This window comes from Sipha flava, unplaced genomic scaffold (assembly GCF_003268045.1).
Source record: "Sipha flava isolate LNK unplaced genomic scaffold, YSA_version1 108_pilon_pilon, whole genome shotgun sequence".
NCBI lineage: Eukaryota > Metazoa > Arthropoda > Insecta > Hemiptera > Aphididae > Sipha > Sipha flava.
The window spans coordinates 48,234-62,587 of record NW_020271725.1 but is presented as its reverse complement, the minus strand read 5'-3'; the positions used below and the strand labels follow the sequence as shown (position 1 = coordinate 62,587).

Here is a 14,354-nt window from a genome sequence, read left to right as displayed (position 1 = left end):
TATTTATAATTGGATAGTTTAAATATTGATCATTAATAATATAAATAATAAATGATTGTTTTTTATCTGTTTCAGAACGAAAAGAGCCAAATCATGAAATCTAACGTTTGGTTGAGACTTGTAAGTATAAAGATATAAAATATAAGTTAATTATAATAATATTTTTTTTATTAATTATAATATAATAAGACAATAAAAAAAATAAATAAAAAAAATAATTTAAAAAATTAATTTTTCTTTTGACGTATTACACTTCTTACATGTCTACCACACCCGTACAAATAACTAATACCCTTAAAAGGATACTTCAACAGAAAATCTACTCAGTGGTTTCACGCTATTAATATTTTCCCAACTTCAGACCGTTCGTTTATTATTTTCTTCAATTAATCAACGTAATTGGCATGGTCTCATTTCAATATCCATTCTTTTTTTCTTTGCGGATATTTTTGAAAATGTTTACGCCATTATAATTTATAAATTGGCTAGGCATCTTTTACGAAGATTTCTCTTTACAGAAAATATAATTTTTCGTTTAAATTAATAAAGCAAATTAAATTACAAGAATGATACCATCTAAATAACTATTTTTTCAACATTTTCAATGACTTATCTCACTTTAAAAACCATATAAGCATTTTGTATTACAAAAGTGAATTATAATATTTAGTGATCAAGTTCTAAAATTCGATTTAAATTGATTAACTTTCAACATTTATTAATTTTTATTAACTATAAACAATTTATAGTACAAAATTAAAAAAGCTTCAAGTTTACATTATAATATTATGAATCATTACATACCTTTCTATAAACTTAAACATTCATTATTGATAAATATAATATTATATTAAGAAATACCGATTTTTAATACCTCCCATAAAAATAAATACTCTATCAGAGTTAGCCAATGATCAAACATAATCCGTCATTGTATTGATTGCGTTTCGAAACGCTATTTCATTAAAGTTATTAATTGAAATATACATTTTTCTATGTACTTATAGTTTAGCTGATTTTACAAACTTAATCATGATTTTTATCTTAACTGTCACATTTCTATTATCGTTTTCCAAATTAGTTTTCCAAGAAAAAATAATATGTTCTCGGCCAATATATCTAACTAAATATACCAACTAAGTATTATCAATATAACTAAAAATGTTTAGCAATTATTATAAAAAATAATGAAAAAATTATAACTATAATATATAATAGCTCTTTTTGTGCATCTATTGTTATAGGTATGGAGGGACTATCAATTACAATGGGACGAGGCAGACTACGGTGGTATACAGGTGCTCAGGTTACCACCGGACAAAGTGTGGAAGCCGGATATAGTGTTGTTCAACAAGTGAGTAAAAGTTATTTCGATGTGTATATACGTAACGGGTATGAACGGATTACAATGGCAATTAAACGGATTAATTTGTATCTAAAAGTTTCAAAACAAATGGTGTACACCGGCATGAGAGAACGCCGGCAAGTTTTGTGTTTTGACTACTAAACTCTAGTTTAAAACCAATTATGTGATCATAATGTAGAATGGAGTTGGGTGAGGAGGAAAAAAAATAAGAAATTATTAAGACACATCGAAAATAATAATAATAATTATAGTTACAAAGACTTGGTTAAATTTGTTTGCGTGCAAAGCGTACATTATGTATTCAAGATCGTAAAGAAGTTATCCGTTTTTCTTTGCAGCGCTGATGGAAATTACGAAGTTCGTTACAAATCGAACGTGCTCATCCGACCAAATGGAGAACTTCTATGGATCCCACCAGCAATTTACCAGGTACGTATCGATAACTTTGTCAATGTCATATAGAATTTCTACTATTTCTGACCTCTTCAAATATTTATTGTATTTCCCCAGTAACTATTTAATAATGAATCATGCAAATGGTCGACAAAGGTGACGTGCAAATAATTTTACCCTCTCACTGAAAATGTTCTCGCAGTTCTCTGCTAAGGTGTGGCGTGACCATTAATATTTTTGAACAATACTAAGCTAAATCATACGAAAACAGATGTCATTATTGGGCCTACATATGACTTAATACTAACGCGATTATGACATAATATTATAAGATTTAATAGTAAAATTGGTTTAATATTTGCTACGAAAATCAGTGCGGGTACAACATTGAATAATAACTACTGCGGAGACTGACCGCATACGTTCGTAGTGAACAGGCAGTCGCAGTGACACCCTTCGCCTGTCAAAATAAATACACCATTATACATGTTACATACTGACATATTTTTTTTGATAAAAGGGTTAATGTGTTAGTTTTGTTTCCCATTATTTTAACACTTTATTCTTAAATATAATATGATCTTTTTCCATCCTGCCTTAGACTGAGTACAATGATATCGCCTTACAGAAGCGATTTGTAATATCATTGATGTGATTTTATGTTCAAACATGTACCCGTTATTCTGCAATATCATACGAGTTTACAGATGTGTATGCTATGATAAACCTATACAATAATATTCAGGAAGTATAAGAATACTTTCGTATGATAATAATAATAACGTGGATGGTAAATTATATATTAGTTTAATGATTCTACGAATAAACCATAGTCGGATAAAAATTATACCCAATAACAATTGTGTCTAAATTTGATAAACGTATTAATTTTTTTATAATTAATAATTTAAAAACATAAATTTTCCAGAAAAAAAAAATAAAACTCATTTTATTTTATATCTAATAATTGTCTCTATTGAGTGTTTTCTAACTTAGAGTAATTGCTTAGAATTCAACATTTATTTAGATTTTGTTAAAGACAATTATCTTTCTTATTAATAAATATACTGATTACAACATTTATTTTATTATATGCAACAATATTATTGGACATTATTTTAATAGGACCAATAATACAAATATTATGAAATACTATTAATATCTATGAACATTATTTTGTATTTATATATACATCCGTTAACTATTATTTACTTCCAAATTATAACTCCAAATGCATACAATGTAATAACACTTAAAATTAATTTTGGAATGTATGAAAGGCTCTTTTATTCATTAATGAACAACTTCCTAACCCTTTAATGAACACTTAATGTCATGAAAATAATATAAATGTGATAGAACAAAACACATACACTAACATAAAAGGTTTATAATGGCTGTTTGTAAATACTCTAACACAAACTACTTAAATTCGCTTCCTTTTTTTATGTAGTTTAAACTCAACTGTTATTCAATAATATGAGTGTTATTCATATTTTGATATATATATATATATGTCAAAATATTTAATAACTAATAGTTTATTATAATTTAATGTATTACGTGTAAATTATACATTATATATATTTTACCAATTTATAAGATGCAATAAATACCCTTATTCAATATGAAATATACATTAGATTATGTAAAATATACCTAATACCTAAATTATTCGACCTCAGTATATAATTTAGTTTTTCATAGTTATTTATTACTCTATATTATTACCATTTATATTCTTTAGTAATTGATATTATTTTATTGTTTATATTTTTGGGTTGAACAAAGATATAAAAATGTATAAAATATAAATAAATATTTCTATGGTTTTCTGAAAAAATTCGAAAAAAAAATGAAAACGAGTCACAATCGACTTAAACTTAAAAAAAAAAAAACCGACCCATTGGCCACCCCTGCTATAAAGAATTAATTAATATACGCAGTTATATCTAACTATTTTTCTTAGGCAGACATTATTAAGATACGCAGTTTTGTTATAAAAATCATCTTATTTCCGCAAATCATTCGTATAAATTATTCATACAAAAATGTCGAACGAGCTGATAATATCAAAATTATAATTTGTTAACTGTTTCAATTTGCAATGTATAACAATTACATAAACCTTATCCTCACTATACATTAATAATGCAATAATCAATCTAATCAATAGTCAAGCTAAATAGTGTAAACATTTGATTAAAACTCGCGTAACATACAAACCGTGTAAAAATATTTCAATCAAATAAAGTTTGAAGTATGATCTTTGAAAAAAAATCGTTTGTTGATTGATGAAAATATTAGATAAAATGAAAATCTAAGTACAAAATTGAATAAATGGCTTTTGTTTTGTTATTTTACTATTAATTATTAAAGGCTGAAATTAAAACGGAAAATTATTTTAAAAGGAACTAGACATAGTTTATAACAAAATTCACAAAATATATCATGTATAATATTTAATAATAGTTATTAGTAATTTTATAATTTTCTAGTTACATTTTTAACGAATTAAGTATAAGATAAACAATAATACTTTTCTTCTCGAGAAAAAATACTTTTTAATAAGCACAGAGGAATCTGGATCTCATACATTTGAATACATTTCAATGTTTTCCAAAGATATTATGTATATTATATACCTCATACATATAATTAAAAATTATCTATATATGTATAATTTATTTTGTGTTCCAATTCTATGCAGATACTATGAATAATAAGAGCGCTTTTAGACGAGATACTTAGTGGTCGGCCACTAGAATCGCTACAGGGACACAAAAAGTGTCTCTGTGAGAGTGCCTTTCACACGAGAAACTTTTCGCACACGAGTATCTGATTCAATAAATAATAAAATGCAAGTATTGGTATAAATTATTTAATTTTCTTTCGATCATGGAAATAAAAAAACCTATTTTACTTTATTGTTTGATTAAAAAAATAAAAAAACATAGAAGGCTCCATTGGGTGTACTCAATTGTTAGGACTAGATTAGAAAAGGATGATTTTCATACGCAATTTCCCGAACTGCTTAAATACGAGTCTACATTTTTTAACTACATATAATCATATCCTTCCATAAAAACTCGGCAAATATCATTCCATATTAATTATTTTATTTATATAATCGAAGTGCGATGTATCCCATAATGAAAGATGACATTCGATTTCAATAATTAATTTGTCATATTCGAAATTGACGAAACTCATAATTTTATTTTTTTTTATTTCGGTTACTAAATTAAAATAATAAAATAAATATTAGATATTATTAAGATTAACAATAATAAGAGCGTTAGTGTTCGGATACACGTGTCTCTCTGATCGTACTCATTTAAGTTCACACATTATTGGTAGATCGAATACAAGACACAGTGTCTAGCCACTAGAGGAGACGGAACACACAAATTCGGTGACATACTCCATGTCTGTGTCTCGCTATGTATGTACGCGTATATTTATAGCAATATTATCTTAGTCACGTGATTCTTTTCAGACACAATTAGCCAGCCACAAAGTATTACTCGTGCGAAAGCAGCATAACTATCATTGTATCATACACACTTCAAAAACATTTATTTTAAAATACTTGAACCGTTCGTTGAAATGTACGTACCATGAAGTAATATTGTAACATTAATCTAAAACGATACAACTACATGTATGTATAATAGGTATACAACAAGTATTAGTAAAATAATCTTCTTCGAATTAATCCGTCGTAGTTTTCGAAGTTCTTGACTAAATTGTTTTCTAACACCACTAGCGCTGAAATTAATCAAGCCATCATTCGGATGGATACCTAATATGAACGAACAGTCGGCCAAGACGGACTGGGAAACTGTTTGGGCGCATGATTAAAAACAAGACGGTTCTCCCGGATACGATTATCGACACCTCCGTCTTGTATAAATATATATATATATATATATTATATGCACCTGCCACGATGAGAGAAAACAAGGGTGGAAACGGATTTATCTTTTTTCCACCGTCGAGTACCTCAACGGGAAATTGAATTTGAACCCACTATATTAACATCTCTCGATCGAGTTTGCCGTCGCATCTCGCTGAATCTAACTGTGGCATTCAATCGACTTAATTCGAAACAAATACTTCCGAAATCGATATTTATTGGAAATTAATTTTATACAAACATTGATTGTACCCATTAGTGTAATATAAAAAGCAACACACTAGTATTATATATAATATAATATTTTTGTTAATCTTTTCATATAATTCCAACTTTCGCAAATTAAAAATCAAAAATACTATCGTGAAATGTAAATCATTGTAATAATTTATAATTGAAAAAAATATAAATTATGTAATTTTATTTTAACTAAAAAATTATAATTATATTATTTTTTTCTAAAACGAACAATTTCTATATTTTTTTTTTTTTATTGATGAAGCCACAACTACAATGGTTATTGGCTTTTTAATCTAAAGTTATATTTACATATTGAAGGGAGGTACAACTAAATACATAATATTAATTCTATATTAATTTAATACTTAGTTGTATGTTTATAATCCACTATACTTTTATTTCACGTATAAAACTATAATAAATTAAAAAAAAAAAAAAAAAAAAAAAACAATCATACTGAAGTCTAAAACATACATAGGTATATTTTTTAAAATCAAACTCCAAAATATCAACAAACGTGACGTTGATTAATTCTTGATTTTATTTATTTTTGTGAAATTCAGATTAAAAACATTTCTTATGCTGAAAAAATCAAGTTTGTTTAAGCATGTGTATGGCCTTACCTTAAGTATTTGTAATATAATAAATTAATATTTTCTTAATGAATGCCACATAATAAAATAAAAAATAAAAAAACAAATCATCCTTTTTAGAGAAATATAACATTAATATATGAGGATAAAGCATTCGTTCTATTTATGACTTTTATTAACCATTCAATTAGTACCTTCAGTGGTTATAATGTAATATTTTATTCTATTTTTAATTTCAATAGATGAAATTAATATAAAAAAAATTATCTTAATGCATAATGTAACTAAGATATTCCTTAAGTATATTATGAGTATATAATGTATATTTTGAATGAAATAAAGAATGTGTTAGTTTTGAAATGTCCATGTTTTTATTTTATTTTGCATGACCTGTGTTTTTAGTAACCGCGAAGTACCTACTTATTTCAAAAGTTTCATTAGACCTATTATAATTACACAAAAGTATAATTATTTCGACAAAAGTGTGCGCAACTTTGATTATACAAAATGTTTGTGAAGAGAATTAAAAAAAAAATATTTTTCTCAATTAAAGCAGCGGAAAATTCCATTTCATACCGTTTGATAATTATTTTGAAAATACTTAACCTAATTGTATGAATCTTAAAATCTTATAATTTTATAAATCATAATTTTTAATACTATAAGCATAATATATTCATATTGTATTTATATTTTAATATTATTACTAATAATGTTTTATTTATTAAATTATCAAATTATTTATAATTATGCAAAAAAAAATATTATTTATTTTAATAATAAACGGATGTAGAATAATTTTATTTTGTTCTTGATTTATGAGTAAAAGTGAGAAATATTTAGCCTTAACAATGAGATGTACATTAAAATTGTCATATAATTTTTTCAATAGTTTATGAATTGGATACATACCGTACCTACCTACTTTAAACAGAACTTTTTCTTTGTTTAGCAATACGAAAGAAAATCTGATGAAATAATTCCATTTAATATAAAATAATGTTTTTTTATACTATTTTATTCAATATATTTTTATGATTACAATCATTTATTATTTTTAAAAATGTACAGATATCCACATTGGTGTCCAATCCAACATCTGTAACCTGATGACTTTTTTCAATCCCTATTTTTTTATTAATAAAATTTGTTGGATTTCTTCAATAGCTTCTTTTTATCAGTTTATCAGTACATTTTTATTTATTTCAAATTAATTAATAAAAATATAAAATCGATCAATGTAAATGGGAAATAGTACCATAAAGGTTAAACATAATTAATGATTCATTTTAAATTCGTGATACCTATGGTATGCATATATTTTTGATAAAACATTTTTTATGTTTAAATGTCATTTTATACAATAGTTAAGATTATAAAGCACATTTTTTTTAAATATTAAAAACTGTATTGGATATTGAAATAAAAATTGTAATCTGTCAATATATACCAATAATATGATTTATCTCAATATGACAATCAGTATAATAACTTTTTAAATGTTAACGAATCAACTAATTTTAAAGGTATGGCTAAAAAATACTCGTATTAATAAATTACCACCAATACTCAGAACATTGAAAATCATATATTTTTCTGGCTCATACACACATCAACAATATCAATAACCAAGAAATAATTAGCTAATTAATAAATAAAAATCCGTTTTATTACTAAGGTATCCAAAAATAATTTTGAAACAATTGCATAGGTTGACTTCACAATTGTAATAATCTTAAAATTAATAACTGATCAGATTACAATCCTAATATTGTTGTACATATAAAATTTAAAAATTGTTAGATGAATCTATACATTTTTCATAAGGTTTCTTGTTCATATAGATATATTATTTTTTTGACCTCACTTTTAGCATCTAAAAGTCTATTTTATAAGAATATATTGATAATTACCTAATCTTATAAATCTATATACCAGATTTAGCTCCTCATGATTATTATTTATCCAAAAAATGAATGAAAATTATAACGAATATATTTAACATACTAAAATTCTTAAATATGGTGAAAAATTCGTCAAGCTCATTAAATAAATACTACAAATTTGATTAGAAATATTAAAAATATGAAATAAATAATAAAAGAGTATTTTATATACATAAAGGATGTTTTCATTATTATTAACTTATCAAACTCGTCACTCAATACATCTACATATTTTTCCTAGTATTGTATTTTTATCTAACAGTGAAAATCACAACATTTTCTAGAATTATACTTATTGATTCGATTTATATTTTTGATTAGGTTTTACCAATTACAACAAGATTGAGAAATCTATATCATAGTTTTTAATTCGATAATCTAACAATGAAGGCGTTTCTTTCTCACAAATACTACACTTTTTTTTCTCTTTCTGTATTTTAATTTGGTTCCGTTACTCTTACATTCAAATCTGATATTTCTACTACAGCTAAAAATTATCATTCTATTGCCATTATTTTATATATTTTTTTACGTATTTTGTTCTCACCTCACTCAAGTTAAAATTAACTATGTTATTGACGAACGAAGTAATTTTCGTCTCAACCACTCTTCTGCGGTTGATAATCATATTGTACTCTTGCATAATTTGATACTTACGTTCAAATTATTTATACCTACTTTCGACCGTGGTAATTATATTAATTTCATATAGGTGTTGATTGAAATTAAATTTAATGAACTTCCAAACTTTTAATTTAGCTCCAATTTAGTAAATAGGAAACAATGGATTTAACGCCGTTAAGTTTTATGGTCACATGTCCAATGACATTATCCCCTCTATGGCATTTCCCAAGGTACTTTTTGTCTACCTTATTATTCTTACTCTTCGTAAATTCATTAAGTTTTGTCCTAAAGTATTCTAAGTATCTCGTATTCTCTAATAAAATTAAGTTAATATATTAGTTTTGTCGTACTAATTTTTTCTCTAGCCGTTCGATCTCTTCTCGCTTACCTTCAAGGATAAATTGTCAGTTTAAGTTAGTAAATTAAACTTGCTTTCAATACTAAAAAATTACATGTTGTTTTACATTGACTTCGTACTTTCTATTTTTGAATTTAGCTTTAAATATACGCGGATCCAATTCCTAACTCTGAAATTATTTATTCTCATTTACTCAAGATTCTCAGATTTATCATACTAATATCGTATAAATTAAATCTTCGTACTTCTTACAAAAGCTTAATATGTAGTGATCTTTAATCCAATCTACTTTTTTAACATGGATTGATTCTCGGAAATCCATTTTCTCAACTGATTAAGCAAGAATTGGAAGAATTTAACCTAAACTCCTCTTTAAATTTCTTTTTCTTTATTCTTTACATCAGCGGTTCCCAACCCATGGGCCGCGAGCAGCATGGTACTGGGCCGCGAACCATAGGTATAATATTAAATATTTTGTATATTTAAAATAATATTATTATATATTTTTTGTTATAATTCTGATCATAATAATATTTAATCAATTTTAACTATAGTGTATACTGTATACTGTATATTAAATGTACATTTAACGATACGATATCGAATGTTTGAAATTAGTTTTATCTTATATTATCGTGCATGGCGTGCGGGTTGCGATAAACTTAATAGGTATTTCGATTTCGTAAATTGGTAAACTAGTTATTTGTGGCAGTAACAGTGGTTGTGTGTTTATGCGTCGTTGTGTCTGTTGTGAGTTACAACATAGTATTACATAGTGTCATAGTACATATTATTAATTACGCTACACATAAATATGGATACTTGGTTTCAAACTGGGTCTTGTCGTAAGACGAAGCTGTCAAATGATGAAGGAACTAGTAGTAGTGGAACTAGTAGTGAGATTGTTGATGTGTCAAGTTTGAATATAAGAAAGAAAACTAAAATACATTTTCGTAAGTATAACCCTGACTTTTTAAAAATCGGGTTTGTATTTTTTGGTACTGAGGAGGAGCCTATGTCGCAGTGTGTGATTTGTTTCGAAACGCTATCCAACGAATGTATGAAATTTTCAAACTTGAAAAGCATCTATCAACTAAACATCCTGAATGTGTAGGAAAATCTCTCGATTTTTTTCAAATCAAGAAAAAAAATCTTTCTATGACTAAATCAGTTATGGAAAAATCTTCAAAACAAAACATAACAAGTACCCAAGTTTCTTATGAGCTTTCATTGTTAATCTCAAAGAAGGGGTCAGCTCACACCGTGGGAGAAGAACTTATTATTCCCGCAGCGAAAATAATAAGTAATGTTTTGTTTGATGAAAAATGTACCAAAAAAATTAATGAAATTCCGTTATCGAATACGACTGTGAAAAGAAGAATTGATGAAATGTCGGAAAATGTGAAAATAGCTATTATTACTGTTTTAAAACAAAGTGAATATTTTTCGCTGCAACTGGATGAAAGCACAGACGTTGCTGGCGGAGCTAATTTATTAGCTTTTGTTCGTTTTGAGTTGAATGGTAATATTGAAGAAGAAATGCTGTTTTGTCAGTCTTTGTCGACAAAAACAACTGGCGGAGAGGTTTTTAAATCTGTTGATAGCTTTATAAAAGAAAACGAAGTAGATTGGTCAAAGTGTGTAGGTTTGACAACTGATGGAGCACGTGCTATATCTGGAACTCATACTGGATTAATTGCCAGAGTTAGATCAGTTGCTCCTTTAGTTCAATGGACACATTGTAGCATACATAGAGAGTCTCTTGCAGTTAAAGGTTTGGACGAGTGTCTCAAAAAAACTCTTGATGGTGTAGTTAAAATCATCAACTTTATTAAAGCAAGGCCTAAAAACTCCAGACTGGTGTTTTGTGTGATGAAATGGGAAGCGAACACAAACGGCTTCTACTTCACTGTGAAGTTCGTTGGCTGTCAAGAGGTAAAGTGTTATCATGATTGTTTGAGCTCCGTGATGAACTTAGAGTTTTCTTTATGGAAGGGGACTATGATGGAAAACTTGCAAGTTCCTACTTAGAATTGGTGACCGATGAAAACTGGTTGAAACGATTGGCGTATTTGGCGGATATTTTTGGTGCCCTCAACGTTTTTAATTTAACTCTGCAAGGCAAAGACATTCACAAGTTTTTTGTGCAAGACAAAGTTAATGCAATGATAATCAAGCTTCAACGATGGGCTCTAAAAGTAGAACAAGATTCCTTCGATGCATTTCCAGTCTTACATGATTTTCTTGAAAGTAACGAAGTTAAAATTGATAAAGCAACAGCTACAACTATACAAGATCACCTTAAATCTTTAGCTTCCAACCACAGGTTATTTTTAATTATTTATTTTTCTTAATTACAAATTAATATATTTAATAGGCATAATTGAAATCATTTTTACACTGTTTTTAGAAACTACTTCCCTAAAATTGAAGAGGAAATCCAATGGATCAGAAATCCTTTTGAAGAAGATTACTTGAAAAAATTGAAAATATCCGCAAGTGAAGAAGATTCGTTGATTGAAATGTCATGTGATCAGACTTTAAAATCGTACACAATTAGTGTCATTCTGGTTAAATATTCGGAAAGACTATCCAGCAATCGCTAAAATTACACTGAGAAACTTGATGGGTTTTTCGACAACTTATCTATGCGAACGTGCTTTTTCTACTTTAATTTATTTAAAAAAAAAATATAGGAATAAACTGAATGTCGAAAGTGTTTTAAGACTAAAACTAACAAGTTTTAATCCAGATATTGACTTTCTCGTGAAGAACAGGCAATGTCAAAAATCACATTAAATTGTTTATCTTATGATAAAGTTGAATTAAGTTTTTTTTTTAATAAACAATTGTTTTTTTTAAAAATTTTAAATGTTTTATTCCTAATAACTATATATATATGTATATATGTATATAATATATATTATATATTATAATTTTATGAAAACGTATATGTTTGCTATGGCTGGGCCTCAAATATTTTTTTACAAAATTAGTGGTCCGCGAAACTAAAAAGGTTGGGAACCGCTGCTTAACATGGTATTCGAACCATTCAACTAGGTACTCAATTTGAGTACTGAGTACTTGGCGTTTATGCATTCAATCTGGGTTTTTTTTTTTTTTTAAACTAAAATTCTACTTAGCAAAATATTTTATTTATTTATTTATTTCTCAGAAATAAGAATACTGGGCCTCACTGAGACTCTGGTGTTGGAGTCCCGGAGTTTAATTTATAATATAAACATATACATTTTAATATATATTTTCAATAATTTGTGAAATGTAAAAATTAAAATATATAAACATAAAACTATATTACATAGTACCTACTTAAAAGAAACTTAAAACTTAGAATAAAAAAAGATTTTATAAAATATTCTCACTTATGCAATATTATGGTTCAAACAATTATACAATTAAAAATTAAACAATTTTAACAATTTTATATTTTTAATTCAAATTTCATCAAAAAAAAGTAGATTGTATGGTCAAAAGTCAATGTTCAAACTTACAACTATGCCAAGTGTAGACATGAACTAAGGCTAAATCATACTAATAAAACGTACATTTTACATGAATATGGCTGAACTTTGTCGAATAATTAATACCCGTTATTACTGAATGAATTGATAACGTTCGTATTATATGAATTTCCCATAATCCCTATAGTAAACAGGTCAATGTACTTCTAGCAGAATATTATATACTTTGAGTCATGAATATCTCTTTAGTAGAAACATTTTTGCGTATGACTAAAATAAAAATTGTTGGATTATACTTTATAGCGACTTTTATCAAAGAAAATTATTTTTGATAATATTTATCGTTGCGCAGAAAATTAAATAAGTATTTATGTACATTCCAGATGTTGGAAACAAAAATGCAATAGAACAATTTATTGACAATCTCAACCCATTAGATTAGGTTGACCCATAATCGAAACGGCGGTTAAACGCCTCCTCGCAGAGGCTGGACACAACTAATTGTCGTGTAAATCAGTGGTCTTCAACCCATTTTTTGCGACCCCTGTAAATTTTGTTAGCCGTGAAAACCAAATAAAAAAGTTAAAATTGTTTAATGTATGCCATTTTTCATAACTGAATAAATCAAAATTTATATTTTTTAGGTATTTAGGAAAAATTTAATTTTTAATATAAGTAATGATACAAAAAAAAAAAAAATGCAAAATGTTTTGATACACAAAAGAAATGAGTACAATATTTGTCCTGGACTGTTTTCACACGAAATATCTCCACCTCAGCTCAATTTAACACAATGTAGTTTATAGATATATGAAATGTAAATAAGATTTATAAATTAAGTCGGGCTATCACTTAATTTAATTGTTCATTCTTTTTTTCTTTTATTTGAAAATTGAGTCTTCAACAGCAAATACTCATATTATTAGCTATTAGATGTTACATATTTGATGTGTTAGGTGTTAGATTTAAAATTACAATATCACATATGAAATATTATAAAGGTGAAGTTAGATGTAAATTAAGATTTACTAATATAATATTTGTGATACTTAATAATGTGACAATTTTCAGAATTTGTTTTTCGCCAAGTACTTTTACTATGTTGGATGGCATGTTCAGGTCGGTGCGTGTTGAGGTAAATTGTGTAGACCCCTCCACTATGTGTTCAACAGCTAATAATTATTGGTATGTGTTGCATATTGGTTTGAGGAATTTTTCTAATTAAATATGAGTGTTTGAGAAAATAATGTTCATTCTAATTTACAAATTTAAAATAGTATAAAATAGTACGGTTTCGGGTTTATTCGAAAAGATTTTTATGCGATATCATATGACATACATAATATATGTGTGTGTATATATATATAAATACTATTTTTTTAAATTTTTAACAGAAAACTTATCGCGACCCAATCTTAAAGCTTACGCGACCC

At 26.7% G+C, this 14,354-nt stretch overlaps 2 protein-coding genes across 2 annotated transcripts in view; both read left to right on the top strand.

The window, feature by feature from the left end:
• LOC112686488 (acetylcholine receptor subunit beta-like 1) overlaps nt 1-14,354 on the top strand; it is an 87,199-nt gene that overhangs the window by 53,319 nt on the left and 19,526 nt on the right. The window contains exons 3-5 of the mRNA XM_025558768.1: nt 76-120; nt 1,245-1,354; nt 1,705-1,795. Of these exons, the coding sequence (XP_025414553.1) occupies nt 76-120; nt 1,245-1,354; nt 1,705-1,795 (246 nt within the window). The remainder of the gene's footprint in view (nt 1-75; nt 121-1,244; nt 1,355-1,704; nt 1,796-14,354) is intronic.
• On the top strand, nt 11,366-12,124 carry LOC112686498 (zinc finger BED domain-containing protein 5-like). Its single transcript, XM_025558780.1, has 2 exons — nt 11,366-11,765; nt 11,850-12,124. The coding sequence occupies exons 1-2, from the start codon at nt 11,428-11,430 to the stop codon at nt 12,043-12,045; spliced, it is 534 nt and encodes a 177-aa protein (XP_025414565.1). The 5' UTR covers nt 11,366-11,427; the 3' UTR covers nt 12,046-12,124.